Source organism: Amblyomma mixtum, chromosome 3, assembly GCF_055824585.1.
Source record: "Amblyomma mixtum isolate Tamu chromosome 3, ASM5582458v1, whole genome shotgun sequence".
Classification (NCBI taxonomy): Eukaryota; Metazoa; Arthropoda; class Arachnida; order Ixodida; family Ixodidae; genus Amblyomma; species Amblyomma mixtum.
The window spans coordinates 68319567-68335494 of NC_143014.1; the positions used below are offsets into that span (position 1 = coordinate 68319567).

Here is a 15928-nt window from a genome sequence, read left to right on the forward strand (position 1 = left end):
GATGCAAGTTCCTATATCCTCCCGAGACCCGTGTATGGCAATTTGTCCAATATATTGGACATTAGCTTTTAAGCTAGTACTCCCGCGCCGAAAGATTCATCTTCATAAAACCCACTTGTCCAATACATTGGACAACTGGTGGCGCCATCTGTGCACGTTTTTTGAAATTGAACTGCTCACTTTCCCGCCAAAACAATTTGAAAACGGCGGCGTTCTATGGCACCTGCCGGAGAAGTGTTGTTTCTGCGATTTTACCTACTTTGAACGCGTAAATTTTGTTGGATATCAACAGAAATAGAACAGAAAACATGTAGATATCATAATTATAACTCTACATGACCTAACTTTTCTGTGCTCTCAATCTGATTTCACGTGTCCAATACGTTGGACGCTGGGACTCAGCCCGGTTATTTTGACCGCGCTTTTGAGATGGCTTTCGCAATAACAGTAAACGAATACTGCTGGTATTTAACGGCTGGGGACGAAATAACGTCTTTTTTGTTGTAGGAGACAGGCCTCGCTTTCCTGATGAGACGGCCGAAGCAGTTTTACAAAGAATTGCACAAGCCAACACATCAGCTAGTTGGTTTATGGGGTTTAACGTCCCAAAGCAACTAAGGCTATGGAAGACGCCGTAGTGAAGGGCTCCAGAAATGTCGGCCACCTGGGGTTCTTTAACGTGCACTGACATCGCACAGTACACGGACCTCTAGAATTTCTCCTCCAAAGAAATTCCAGCCGCCGCGGCCGGGATCGAGCCCGCGTCTTTTGGGTCAGCAGCCGAGCACCTTAACCACTGAGCCACCGCGGCGGCCTCCAACACATCAGACAACAGTGACGACGACACTGTTGTCGATCCAAAAACAGCAAGAAACCCAAGAAACGTCAAGAAGCAATAAACGTCAAGGAAAAAAAAACAACAAGAAACAGAGAGTGACAGTGAAGTTGAGTGGAGCCCACCATCAAAGCAAGCTCGACGAGGAGAGACCAACAAAAGTGCCTACCACTTCCCAAGGCTGTCTGACGCAGCTAGCGCTGCGCGCTGCAGGTTTGAGGGGTGCACCATGAAAACAAAGTTTTTTTGCACAAAATGTCAGCAGTTCTGCATAACAAAAGACAGAAGATGCTTCGAAAAGAGACACAGCAAGTGAGCACAGCGAAACTTTTTTATTCAGTTGACGTATATTTTGCTACTTTGACTTTTGTGATAATAAAGTATTTTTTTCGCACAACTTTCACAGCTTTATCTGAAGTATTTTGTGGCACGCCCACTGGGTGGGAAAATACGGCTAGAGTCCTAGTGTCCAATATATTGGACATCGTGCTGAGCTGAAACTATTAGTTCTGTTGAGAAAATATCTCTCACTTTTCACCTTTGTACTCCTACCAGCTTATTCTTAAACCCTACAAAGTTTTCGTGCACTCAAATTCACTTCGGGTCTCAGGAGGATATATCTCACTATCACAGCTATGTTTCTGTGTAAAACAGCTTTTTTCGAGTAATAAAAATCATTTAAGAGCAGGCATTTCATCTGTCTAGTCATTTCTTTCTGTCTTTGCATCTTTGTTATCAGTTTGGCATGTTTTCTTGCACAACGAAGCGATGTACACAGCAGAAAACAACACAGGTAGTAGTCACAAGTTATACTGCACATAACACAACTAGTGGATCGTAAGCAGCCAAATCATACTATCCCAGTGCAAAATATCTTGAAATCATATGTTGATTTATTTGCAATATGTAACAGCTGGCTGTTCCAGTCTGTTATAATGCGGTACATGAATGACCTTCCATAAAGCAATGTGCATCACGTTATGCATTTTGATTTATCATGGTCACAGCACCTGCAGATTGCAGGGGGTGGCAGAAGGAAGTCATCATACAGTGTGGGATGACAGTAAAATTCATGAAATAACGCAAGGCTCGCAAACTGCCGCCAACGTGGCAATGACTCTAGCTCAACACAGTTTTTAATTTGCTTTATTTACTATTCATACAGTCTTGCTCGACGCTTTCTGAACTTCAAATGCTGACCACTTCACTTCACAAGTGCCTGTCATGCTGACATATCGGTCGGAAGCAAAGTGGGGGTATACCACTCGAGCTTCGCTTCGCATTGCCATGCCATTTCTTGGCAGCATCAGCTGCCAAGACAAGTGAGGAGGTTAATGCTTTTATCTAGAGGCAAACCAGTATGCTCCAGTTGATCCTCGCCATTCCTGCACAACAAAAACATAAAAAGGCATCGCAAGAGCAGCAAGCAACACAGCATCACGAAGCATACAGCAGTTTTGCGCCTGGCAGTACACGTAAAGCTAGCCCACCAAAAGGCCTCTCACCAATTCCAAGGTTATAATTGGAGTCTGACCCCATGCAGGCAACCACCAGACAAGTATGGCTAGTGTCAGTACTGGCTGCTATAATGCATAGGAGATGCTTCAGCGATATTTTTCTATATTTTGAGTGTCATATGCTTTTATAGGCCATGCGGAGTGGGGCTCCATCAATATGTACTCATAAGGTGATGTCTACGTTGTTAGTGTAGATGACACCACGCCAACCAGGAGAGAGAAGCATTAGGTTTCCACAGGAAGCATACGGACTGCCAGAGAAGTGGAATAAACACAGTAAGCTCATTGCGTAAGTGAACCATCTGAGGGCCGGTGAGCTAGAAAGCAATTGGTTTTGAGGAAAGGAAAGACACGGTAATCTCCGTGAAGACCTCAACTGTGCTATGAGAGGAGGGATGAAGGAGGGAGTGGAAGAAGAGAGAAGGTGCCATAGTGGACGGCTCTGGAAGAATTTCAACCACCTGGTGCTCTTTAACTTGCGCTAACATCGCACAGGACATGGGTACCTTTTGCATTTCATCCACACCAAAACGCAGAGCCACTAAACTGAGCTATGCTAACTCTGAAAGCATCATGCACCAGTATTGTTGCAACCAGTACCTCATCACTGAACTGTCTCACAGAAGAAATGTGACAGCAGGTAAAAGAAAAATAAAGATCCAAAGCAGAGCTTGCTCATCGTGCGAAAACCCAACTCCAGACAGTGATGTTTTGCCCAAAGGAACAAGGAAAGAGGAAAAAAAGCCCGCACACATGCTCAAAGTAAAAAAATTTAATGTGAAGGACACTGCACAAGAAGGAAAATGCCAATACTACATCTTCAGTGCTTGCTATAAAAGAAAGCAATAGTGAAGCTCAGGTTACAATGGCAGACAAGTGCCTCAAAACTCGTTTCTCAAAAAGCCACTTCAGTGCTGTATTCAATGTATGTGTGCAACACACAGTTCCCATCTGACATCTTACTTCTGTTACAACACAAGCACCTTCACAAAGTATTCTTCACAAAAGAAGGCACACATGCATGCGTAGTTTTCTCTAGATGCAAAGCATGTTTGAACAACACTGGTATCCCAAGATTCTCCCGGTGCAATAGCTGCTAGTACCCTACTGTATCATGAGCATCTTCTTACCCCCAAAAAAAAGACCACTTTTGCTCAGAACTCAGTTCACAAACACTCTAACAGTACTGTCCAGCAGGCCATTCTGCTTTTCGAGTAGTCCTACAAAAGCCTGTGCTGTGCAATTTGAAACAAAACTGCATTGCTCTGGCATCAGTGCAAAAGTGCCCTGTTACAGCACAAGACCCGAATTCGACACCTGTGAGGGAGCCAACTTGTGTGTACTGACACGACAACATTTGCCATTGTGCTCAGAGATCATTTACAGCGAAATACATAGAAGCATGGCTCGTTTGCTAAAACTTCATTTTTTTATCGCTGGTCTTATGCCAAGCACTAAAATAACGAGAATCTCACAGACTGCAATTCTATCTCAGCACCCTGCTTGCCATTCTAGCTCTGGTTTCTCCTGAAACAGGCTGAAAGCTTATTTCATTGTTGAGTATTTTTTTAGATGTACTATAGGGAACCAAGTCTGAAGAGACGTATGTGGCAACCAAAGCCAACAGCTGTTTTTACACTGTGGCTCAAGCCCAACTTGTAGATATGGGATGCGGTTTATGGTTTATGGGGGTTTAGCAACCCAAAGCGACTCGGGCTATGAGGGACGCCAGCTAGAATCCTCTAAACTGTGGTAGTCCAATGGAAGTGATCCTTCACAGATATGGCAGCTATGTGCTTGGACCACTTTTTGCGTGTCCTAGGGCCGTATTTTATTTATTTATTTATTTATTTATTGAATACTGCGGACATGCTGTATGTCCAAGCAGGAGAGGGAAATACATACAGGAGGGAAAAGCAAAACAGGTGCGATAGTAACGAACGATATAAATACAACAAAACAAGCAACGCAAAAGTACAATTGAGAACGCGGTTACAGCACAGCTACTAAACCAGCAGTGAAAATCAAGAATGATTACAAAACAACGGAGAGTTCTCCGGTAGAGCATTCCATTGAGAAACTGTTCTCGGAAAAAAAGAAAACTTGTAGGCATCTGTGCGTGCAAAAATAGGTTTCAGGCTAAGGGCATGCTTATGGCGCGAGGCTCGTGTGGAATCATTAACGATGTAATTTTCAGGTCGGATACCAAGTCGAGAAAAGTATAATGAATGAAGGAAGTTGAGACGGGCTTTCTTCCTTCTATCTGCCAGTGGTTCTAAGTCTGCGAGTTTCAACATGGCGGAAGGAGAGTCTAGGCGCCTGTAACGGTTGTAAATGAATCGTGCCGCAAGATGTTGCATTCTTTCTAGTTTTTGGATGTCATCTACCGTGTAGGGGTCCCATACAATGCAGGCATATTCGAGACTGGGCCTTACAATAGATTTATATGCTTTCAGTCTTAGGGCACTAGGGCAACCGCTCATCCGAAGCTTCAGAAATCCTAGCTTTTTGCGGGTGGAGGAGCATATATTTTCGATGTGTTTCGTCCATTTGAGCCGTGACGTTATTGTGACACCTAGATACTTATATTCTTTTACAGCTCTGATTGCAATGTTATTAATGTTGTATAAAAAATTATGTTGCGTGGTCTTTTTACAGATGCAAAGAGAAACTGTTTTGTCAAAGTTAATAACCATTTCCCATTCATTACACCATTTAGCTAAATATTGTAGATTTGCATTCAAAGTAAGCTGGTCAGACACAGATTTGATAGACTTAAATATAATACAATCATCCGCAAACAGCTTTACGGACACAGAGGGATCGAGAGCTTCTGGGAGATCGTTTATATAGATATTGAATAGTACTGGACCCAGAACCGATCCCTGAGGCACACCTGAGTAAACCTCTAAGAATCGAGAGGTGGCTCCATCGATGTCGACAAACTGCTTTCGCTTTGATAAGTATGATGTGACCCAATTTATTATTTGATCCGGAATGCCTAATAATTTCATTTTTATTACTAGTTTATGATGAGGTACTCTATCGAAAGCTTTAGAATAATCTAAAAAAATCATGTCGACCTGGCCACCGCAATCAAGCACTTTAGCAAGTTCATCTACAGTGACCACTAGCTGTGTTGTAGTTGAGAATCCTCGACGGAAGCCATGTTGCGCTTTGGTCATTATTCCCGTGTGGTCTAAATAATTATTGAAGTATTTGGTGAGTACGTGTTCTAGCACTTTGCAGGAGGTGGAAATCAATGAAATAGGGCGGTAATTACCAACTTGTAGTCGGCTGCCGCTTTTAAAAACCGGAACCACGCGAGAAATTTTCCATTCATCTGGTACTGTACCCGACTCAAGGGACTTATTAAATATTATTATCAAAAACTTGGCTAGTATTTCAGCGTACATTTTAAGAAAGGTAGTGGGAATATTATCGGGGCCGGGGGATTTCTTGGGGTCTAGCCGCAGGAGTAGTTCTACTATTCCTTCTCTGCTAATAGTGACACTTCTTTCGAGACTGTTCAGACAACGATCGTTTAACGATCGTTGTCTGAACGGACCGAAGCGTGGCCTTGTGGTAGAGCATCCGCCTCGCATTCGGGAGGTGCTGGGTTCGATCCCCAGTGCCGCCGGGCACCCACCGGTTTCTTTAATGGGTACAAGATTTCCCCTGGCCTGGTGCTCGGCTCTTCTAGGGTGAAATGCTTGGGAAAAGGGTCTTAGACCAAACAGTTGCCTTGGCGGATGAGTGATAAGTTCCCCTGCCAAGCAACCATAAGTCCGCCTCGTGCGGCATAAGCCCAATTCGTGGCCCTTTTTTTTTCACTTCTCCCAAACGTACACCCCTAAAGGAAGCCGAGCGCCAGGCCGGGGGACGCTTGTACCCTTTTGACCGGTGGGTGCCCGGCGGTGGGTTGGTTTCGAACCAACCACCTCCCGCAGCCGAGACGGGCGCTCAAACCACTAATTTTGTAATGGTTCCTTTCTATTCCATTTGGTCCTCTGCAATTGGTCACTGCTCCCAATGCCACAGGGCATTAGAGCAGGTGTCACACTGGTTACGACAGAGAGAGGAGAGGAGAGGAGACTTTAATGAATAATGGAGAGGTCTGCCTGGTTATGGGCCTGGCATGTTACTCCAGATGAGGGTGAGAGAAGAGGGTGAAAAAGAGAGAGAGAGAGAAAAAAACGTTGACATCAAACATACTCAACACTCACAAACACACATGATTGTCAAAGTATGTCCCCTAACATCGTGTCCCTTAGAAAACTAAGAATGCTTTTGTCCCTCGCTCAGCCGAAGTCGCATTAGTCCAGGGTCCAAGGACATGATGTAAAAAATAGCGCACAGGGAACACAAGGGACGGAAAGTAAACGACGCAGACAAGCGCTAAGACAAGGCTAGCGCTTGTCTGCGTCGTTTACTTTCCGTCCCTTGTGTTCCCTGTGCGCTATTTTTTACATCATGAACGTTATCCAACTTGCCCAACTTTCCGCTTTCCAAGGACATGCTCTAGGTGCACGGGGCCGTCCTGACGAAGTCCTAAAGCACTTAACAGTGCCTTGCGATGGGTATTAAAGATTTGGCAGTGGCAGATCAAGTGTTGAAGATCCTCGCGCAAACCACAAGTCGGGCACAGAGGGCTACCTGATACACCAATTTTATAAAGATAGAATTTAGTAAGGGCAATGTCCAGACGAATTCGGTGCAGGCAATTAAAGTCATGTCTATCTAAATTACGTGGCATGCGGAATTCACAAGTGGGGTCGATGCGAAGGAGGGGTCTGTATTGACGCCGCGGATCACACCACAAAGAGCGTTGCATCTGCCAGGATTTAGTAGCGAGAAGTCTCGCGCCATCACTACGAAAAAAGGCTATGGGTAGGAACAAGGAGGTGTCGCCATGCGCCGACCTTGCTGCACCGTCAGCACGATCGTTGCCTGCGAGGCCGCAGTGACTGGGTAACCACTGAAGCACAACACGGTGACGTAGCTCACAGGCCTCAGTGTGTAATCTGTTCAAGTCATCGACGATCTGCTCCTGATGGCTTCCTGTTGACTTTATCGATTGTAGAGCAGCGCGAGAGTCACTGAAGATAACCTACGCTGTTGGCGGTTGTTGTAGAATGTAAGTAAATGCAGCACGCAGAGCAGCCAGCTCGGTAGCAGTAGTCGAGCTGCGGTGACTGAGTGTCGCTGAAATTGTGGTGCACGTTGACGGAATCCAGACACCAATCGCTGATAAGGACGTGACAGAGCCATCAGTGTAGATGTGGCGGTAAGCATTGTAGCAACCGTGGATGTGCTCAAGCGCAAAGTATTTAAGTGCAGGTTTTGGGGTGTTTGTTTTTCTTTTAATGCCAGGGATTGTAAAAATGTGGAACGCTTCACGATTTTGCGTGTCATCCTTGGTAAATTTAACAAATTGGTAAATTTAACAGAAACATGCCTATGATGCCACCTGCATGCACAAACACATCTCGAGCTCATGTCACACTGGCTGACAGGCAAAGACACCTGCAGGTGATGGTGATTGATGACGCCTTTGACATGCCTGATGAGCTTTATTGCACTCTGGGCAAAGAAACTGGATGTCGTTTGTGTGACAAATTGGCATGGCGTGGTCCATGTGACTCAGCCGGACTAGCTGAGGCAGCAAGATGCTCGCTAGTGGTAGCGCCGTGACCAGACCAGCTGTGTATGTGACTTAGGCATTAACTTTCCCACCTGCTGTTGCTTTCGGAACATTGACGTCAGGGCCAAATGCAATGGATTGTTACAGAATACAGCCCCTGGAAGCTTTTGCCCCCAGTAGTAGCTAGTGCCACTAAAAGCATTTTTTTTTTGTGGTCTAATCTCGATTTCTGCACCCTTTGAGTGGTGCAGATGATGAAGAGGTAGAAGGAGAGCACCTAGAAAGGCGAAGACCATCAGCTTCAAACATCAAGGCTGGCATTTCTCACAAGCCTTCACTCTCTCTTGCAACTCTCGCTATAAATTCCATGTTATGGCCCACTTAGCAACCTTGCTTGCTCTTCCAACTTTGCCTCTACAAGTGTTGAGCCAGTGTAGAATGTACTCACATTTTACAGCGAGTTTACTATAAAAGCAAAGCACGTTATCCAAGAACTTTGCCTCAAGTGTTGAGCAAGTGATGAATGTACTCACATTTTCCAGCAAGTTTCCTACAAAGTACATTATAGTAGAGAATGAAGGTTTTTCTTCAGCTTCAATCCCATGTGCTGTTTTTGCAGACATTTTTGCACAGTCATTAACACTTTCATTCCTTGCACTATACCTTCAAATAAATGACCAGTCATTTTTCCTTGATGTACCTCAAGCACAAAAAATTTATTATCTAGTGAATGCATAGTGAAAGTTGTTGCTGTAAAAAAAAAAGCACAAATCTCACACTTAATACTAAATTTTGGGACACAGTCATTAGGTTTGTCAAGGGTAAATGCATATAAATGATACAACAATGCACGTAATGTGAAACACAAAAGATCATGCACACCTAAGAAGGCCCCTTGAGGGCTTTTATAAAGATGGAGCAAGCACTAATTATGGTACAAAATCAAAGTTCAGTCAATGGTAAATTCATCCACTTAACAATGCACACAAACTCAAACAAAAAAATAAATGACCATCCACACCCGAGAAAATGTCATACTTGTTTGTATAAACATCAAAAACAAAATATCATGCACACCTAAAAAGGCACCATACGAGTTTTTGTAAAGGTGGAGCGCACACGTAACTCTTCTTTGATCTACTGTCTCATGCGAGCCTTCATACAGTCAGTTACGTTAAAGAGCATATCGTCCTTGAAAAAGAATAGCCTGACATGCAGAAGTCCGTCCGAAATTCGGACAATTTCGACAAGGAGGTCTTTGCGAGTGATGCAGTCCAGAAATACCTCATTCATTTCCGTGTTTGAAGATGTCTTGTCACCTGGACAGCTGAGTCCATCTGCAACAATGCAAGCCGGATACGCCTGCAATGGCAAGTGTGCAAAGCACGCATTGAGGGCTTTCACTTCCTTCACCGGCAGCCACTCACAAAACCCAAAGTCCACGAAGAACACCCGGAGAAAATCATTGTGGCCAACAGACACAACTTGTCCTCTGTACCAACACTTGTAGCGATTGCTCCTGGCAGCCACAAGCTCTCCTTTGGCCTTTATGAACAATCTGTCCTCGCCGAAATTCCTGCGATTGCACTCATGTTGCATGTCTTCCACGAGGCCTTCCAAAGACAGCTTTGATTTGAAAGCTACATCTTCAACAATCTGCTCAAACGGACTTTTCCCATAAGGGAATATAAGGTAGAAGAAACTTGGGCTCTTCCATGCAGACACCTGCCCAAATACCCAGCTCTTCATAACAGGTGGCCGCATTTTTCTTGAAAGGCTGAGAACAGGCTCATTGACGTGCAGTAGCGCTGAGTTGGCTTCTTCAGCAACATGGCTGTAAACACAATATTGTCCCTGCTTACAAGTGCCCTGCGCACTGAAAAATTTAGAGATGCGGTGACCATTTTTGACAGCGAACTTCGAGGTTGCCACGCCTGGGTCATCGGTGTTCACATTGTAGCTGTTGAGCACATCGTTGTAGTCATCCTGCATGGGATCAAACTGCATGTCTGTGAAATTTGTACTTTGTACAGGCGCTTCCTTTCTCGCCTTTCTTTCAGTCGCCATCCTTGCATAGCCATCTCTGATCATGCACTTAGCCACATTGCCGTGAGTATTGCTAAACAGCTTTACTAGGTGGACTTTGTCACCAAATTCGTCACCACAGCTCTGTGTCTCCAGAATTTTCACTGTAAGTGCCGTGTCAGCATGAGTGAGTGCTTCAAAACTCGAGACAGCTGCCTCCGTCCACTCTGACCATGGTCGAATGCCAGTAAGATGGAACCTCAGAGCAAGAGGGCTTATGGAACAAAGCCTTCTGTCCATCCTGAACAGGCACGAAGAACTCACGACTTTCCTATTTCCATAGTCTATTAAAAAGATGCGACATTTTTTAAAGTTCAGAACCTCTTCAACTCGTACCCTGGCTCCCGTCTCATGTGGCAAATCACGATAGATGAAGTGTGAGCCCTTTTTGATTTCACGTTTAGGGCATGCCCTCTCACTGCACGAGGAGCTTATAATGCTGCACACTTCCAAAAGGTCCTTCGACTTGGCAGTGAGCTGTCCATACCAGTGATCAGGTGCGCAAATATATGTGACCTTAATCTGCCAGGAATGTCCCCTTGGTATTTCCGCCACCGCTAATTCATAGCAGGACGCCGATCCCTCGCTGGGAGTGTCAGCGCGGTCTGAAAGAGTCGATGGTGATGCTTCACACGTCGTGGAGGCGCCTTCTTCGCACGGACGCAATGCAAGCCTACTTGTAACTAGCGCCTGGTTTCCGTCTATAGCCGGGATGTCATCAAGGTAACGCAAGCGCTGGGCATAGCAATTATAGACAAGCATCTCGCCAACATTTAGCCTAACCTCTCCCATTCTCTTTGTGGAGCACGTAACGAACAGGTCAACCTCGTAGACGCCTGCTTCTGTGACGCTGTGGAATATGGCTTCGTATGAAGGTACGCAGGAGGGCAACAATTCCATCAAGTCCAAGCGCGAGCTGCGCACTGTTGGCCGTATCCCACGCAGGCAACATTCCACGGTCCCACAAGGTTCGGCTATCGCCCGCGCGTCGATGGGGTACACACAGTACAGCTCTACAAAATCCTCGCGGCCGGTGTCTACGTAAAGGACTCTGACCAGTGCTTGTAAGCCACTCAAATTTGTGCGCACGTCTCTTATCTGCGCACGAAGCCCCTCTTCCATTCTGCCGTCCTGACACACCAGGCAATACATTCCAATAAACGCTTCGCGTACGTGGCGTCTCTGGTCATCAACGCAGAAGTTCTCGTAGGGGTATTCAGGCAAGCCATCCGGGTTGTAACGCAGGAAGACTCTGGCCGGTCCATCGTAGTAAGTCACACGAACTGGGACGCAAACTTTAAAAGGCACATTACGCGGACACGGTATTGAATCCGTCGCAACCGCTGCGGTCAAAACAAAATTCTCCGGAGCCATCGTGCATTACCCGTAGACGCCCGATGCCACAGCTATGGTCCCGCACGGTATTGAATCCGTCGCAACCGCTGCGGTCACAACACAATTCTCCGGAGCCATCGTGCATTACCCGTAGACGCCCGATGCCACAGCTATGGTCCCGCACGGTATTGAATCCGTCGCAACCGCTGCGGTCACAACACAATTCTCCGGAGCCATCGTGCATTACCCGTAGACGCCCGATGCCACAGCTATGGTCCCGCACAGTAAGAGAGAGATCGCGGCACGACACGATGAAGCCACTATCAAGGAAAAGTTAATGGAGACTACCGAACACCCCGTCAGGAAGCGCTCGAAGCTGGCTGTGAGAACTGTGAGCACCGTGGCTCTGGGAAGCTTACCAGAGTTAAAGTGACCAGAGTCTCGAACATGGTCTCGAAGCGTTTCAAGACACACCTTGCACACCACCACCACTCGGCGCTTGGCTTCGACTTTAACTGCCGTATTGATGTAAAGCCGGAAGCCGTAAAGCTGGTTGACATGCAAGCTACTGAATATTTCCAACTTGTTGGAACCTCGCTGCTTGCCACCGCGAACACTTAAATTAAATTAAATCGGGTTTTTGGGAAGGGAAATGGCGCAGTATCTGTCTCATATCTTGGTGGGCACCTGAACCGCGCCGTAGGGGAAGGGATAAAGGAGGGAGTGAGAGAAGTAAGGAAAGAAGTGATGCCGTAGTGAAGGGCTCAGGAATAAGTGCGTTTGTATCCGCTATGCACGCTGGCCAATCCCCAGCCGTGGGTATACATCATCATCATCATCATTAATTTCTTTAACGTGGACTGGCACAGCAGCGACGATTCAAAATAGGTTTTTGCGCTGCGGTGGCAGCCCACGAAACACAAAAAGCGCTAATAGACGTCTAAAAAAAGTATCGGAAAAAAAAGCTTGACATCTAGAAGTTTCATCTAAGCAGTGTTTTAGACTTACACGTTTACTAGCCCTCTATTAGCTCTGCTAACGCTACGCTTGTATACGGCTAGAAAACTTCTGAGGTAGAACTTTTCTATAATTTTTTTAGACGTTCCTTTTTTTTTCCGAAATGGGTGCCTGTAATATCTTACGCATTTCAAGACTGATTTTTAGTGCTGCCTTTAAACCCTCTAAATCTTCAAAAATGTTAGTTCATTTTTCTGGTATACACTCAAAAATGAACTCAAAGCTTATTTGCAATGACCCAAACAATAAGCCCACATTACAAGGGATGTATGGCTGTAGTAATGAGCCATAAATGCATGTGCTAGCACACTTTTCAGTCACTGCGTTACTCTTTATTGAATCCAGTGCATACAACCACACAATAAAAGAAAGGGACCAGGAAATTAATGTTAATGGAGGAGGTAGCTTCACTGGTTTGGCTGACATTACAATGGTGAGCACTTGGATGGCGGGAAAGTGCCGAGCAGCAACCAATTGTTAAATCAAAAATTCATTTGGCCCCAGGCCTTGTTCACAACGGATGCGCTGATGATCAAGTTGCTGTGATGTGGATGGCAATGAAGAGCTCGCTAGGTGTTCCAAACATCGCTTTTCTTGCAAGGAGGATGCCAACTAGACGGTAACAAGGGGAAGTCAAATCCAGCTCTGTTCAGCAGCCTGCAGAAGTGAAAAATATTAGAGTAACCAAAAGCACAGTCAGTCAGGTGCATGTAGAATGGCCAATGAGGAGTCGGAAGCAAATAAGACCAGAAAATGGCAAGGAGTGACAGCACAGGCAATAAAATAAGCTAACCAAAAACATATATGCATATGATGTCATTGCAAGCGGCATTTCAGCAGAGTGCTACGGCTCACCATAAACTCAAGAAGTCAATCACTGTGGAGGCCTTTAACAGAAGCAAAATTCAAACAGCGTGCATGGACACTGAAAGCCAAGCAGTCAATAGCAAGTGCACTGCCTTACTGTGATGCACACTGTACTCATAGAACGTCCTAAGCTGCATCTTGCAAACAGGCTTTCTCTTACCTGCAAGATGTGGCTGAATCAAAAATGGTTGATGTTTGACATCTTGCACCCGTCGCATGAAAACATAGCAGATGCTGCTGTCCTGGTAATGCCTGCATCACTTCAGTACACACCAGAGATGTGTTAAATCTTGGACGTTAACTTGACAGCCACACAGGGCACATCTGAAAGATAAAACAAATAAAAGTGCATGTGTATAAGGTTCCTAACACTGCATTGCCAAAGAAGCCCTTTCTAATCTGTACGATGAAGCTCAAACAGTGGGCAAGAGATTACTTACACCACTGCACAAGAAGTATTAGTCCAGGTTCCCACCTCAGAACTGAAACAATCTCCAGGCAAAGTCGTCTGAACAACCAAGTACAAGATGCTGCTATTAATTTGCGTGAAACTAGACCAGGTCCTTGCTCCTCCGGCCAACAGTTGGAGTTCTAAAGGACAAACAAATAATGGGGCTTGTGGAATGAACATTAGCAAAGAGCCTAGACCTATACAAGAAATCATGAAGTGAAAGAAAAGGTGTCAGCTGCAAAGTGTGCTTACCAAAACTTGAGAAGTTGAGCAGGCAAGGAGGTCTTCTGAAAACCACTGTTGAACAGCCTGTACCCAGAACGAAATGTACATACACAGTGAAGTAGGGACAACGCCAGCTGTGCACGGTGCAATGGTTTTCCAAAAAATAAAAGCTGCCATGCCTGCAAAGAGCCGTAGTACTTCACTGCACTGTCAAACAGCCTGCACACATACAGAGCAGCACCACTGAGTAAACTACCTTTGTGCCGGGGCTCTCAATCGCAATGAAATAAAAGCTTGACGCAGTTAAGATAACCAACACCTTTTTAACGCGTTTCACTGACGGCAATCACAGCAAGGAGAATTGGAGCACACAGGTGGCCAGATGAGAGTCCTTGGCAAGAATAAAACCGTGCAGGAAAAAATTCGCGCCTTATCAACGTACGCTTAAACAAAGCTGGTTGGTTTCAAGCTTTGTTCACCTTGTCATCGCCTTGGTAAAGAAAGCAACTCGCATGCGAGAGCAGCCTAGCTGTATCCACTTAACAAACGCTCAAATACATGCAAATGCTCTGTTTTAATGTATTCAACGCTGCACTTTGGTATGTAAAACACTGGCTGATACTGTTTTGTGCTTTGTAAACCAAAGGTTAAATCAGGCGCGTTAGTGGCTTAGCCGGCAAAGCCGACGCTTTCACCACAGAAGAGAAATGGAAGGTTACTTACTTTTGCGGAAAACCAGGCTCACATCTCAGTGCAACACTGGTAGTAAACGATACCGCAGAAAAAGAGGAAACTGCGAACTGCAGCGGCGTGCCAACCAGCGCGGAAAAAAGTGCGCAGCGAAACGTACTACAACGTGCGCAGCATCAGCTTCGCGCGCGTAGCTATCGCTAGCCTCTGCAACGCCAAATGACCAAATGAAGTACTAAATTTCTAAACGTAAAAATAAACAAATCATCAAAGAACCAAAAAACAAATTGAATCTAATACTTTCATGTAAAACTAAGAACTTGCAGCTTCCATTAAGATTTTTTCTGCTTTAAACGATTAAAACCACTTTGGCAAACTATCCTGAATCGCCACCGTGCGGAGCGACACCAAACAGCAAGCTGCGGCGTGACAGCGTGACTCAAGAAAGATTGCCACCAAGATACGCCGCCACGAAAAGATAGCGCGCGGGTAGTTCACTATAGCGCGGGTGATCTGCGCGATAAACCGCGCGAGCGAGCTCGGCGAAGGCGGCGAAGGCAGCGTGCGCTGCGCCTGTCAATCCGCATGCTGCCGCCAGCTAGCCGAGGCGTAACAGAGGCGTTCGCAACACGAAGCAAATTTTTTCACTCGCGTAACTACCGTCGGCTTTCAGGGCCATTATATGTTACCTAAACCCAGTCTTACGAGTGGCGGGTTAGCTGCACTCGATGTGGAACGTGATTCGGGCTCCGTAGGAGAAAACGCGCTTTCTGTGTTCGAATACAAAGAGCGGTCTTTGCACCGGCGCGCCTGCTCTTCGAAACGTCAAGCAGGAGAGCCATCTAATTAATGTGCCGTGATTTACAGCATGTTTAATCCACGGTGGCAACTCTCTGCTGATTGCTGGCGCATCTCCTTAACGTGGTCTCAAGTTCCACGTGTTAGAATCAAGTCTAGAAAACATCTGACTACAGATGTTTCACAGAAGTTTCACAGCAAACGTATGACTGCAGATGTTTAAGAGACGTCGCAGAGGAAACTTCTTCTTGTCGACATCTATGAGACGTTTGAACACAGCGCAAGACGTTTGTAGTCATTTGAAGCTGTTCCGAGACGTTCGTAAGACGTTTTGTGTTTCGTGGGAGGATTCGCTGGCGTTTTCACTTGCATCAGAAACAGGCTTAAAGGGTTCATCATGGCATCATGACTCGTGAGGACGAGGTTAACGAGGATCCCGTCAGCGCCCGTCATTCCCATGTCAT

The 15928-nt window shown here is 45.7% G+C and overlaps 1 protein-coding gene and 1 pseudogene across 12 annotated transcripts; one reads left to right on the forward strand and one right to left on the reverse strand.

Moving 5' to 3' along the window:
- The window catches only part of LOC149350511 (uncharacterized), a 122710-nt pseudogene that overhangs the window by 13359 nt on the left and 93423 nt on the right, over nt 1–15928 (forward strand).
- Nucleotides 1964–14936, reverse strand: LOC149350512 (uncharacterized). Of its 12 annotated transcripts, XR_016290382.1 has the most exons (7): nt 14700–14936; nt 14004–14060; nt 13741–13891; nt 13461–13624; nt 11836–13090; nt 8530–9358; nt 1964–2220 (listed from the first exon to the last, which is right to left on the reverse strand). XR_016290382.1 is itself a non-coding variant. In XM_089579558.1 (2 exons), the coding sequence occupies exons 1-2, from the start codon at nt 11453–11455 to the stop codon at nt 2176–2178; spliced, it is 2220 nt and encodes a 739-aa protein (XP_089435684.1). In that variant the 5' UTR covers nt 11456–11829; the 3' UTR covers nt 1964–2175. The 12 variants fall into 12 exon arrangements, 1 of the variants encoding a protein (XP_089435684.1); XR_016290383.1 differs by lacking the exon at nt 13741–13891; XR_016290381.1 differs by having other exon boundaries at nt 13741–14060.

Coding starts and splice junctions, on each gene's coding strand:
- LOC149350512 (XM_089579558.1), bottom strand. CDS start 11,455: ATGGCTCCGGAGAATTTTGTTTTGACCGCAGCGGTTGCGACGGATTCA. Junction 2,221..9,280: donor CAAACACGGAAATGAATGAG/GTATTTCTGGAC, acceptor TTTGTTGTGCAG/GAATGGCGAGGATCAACTGG.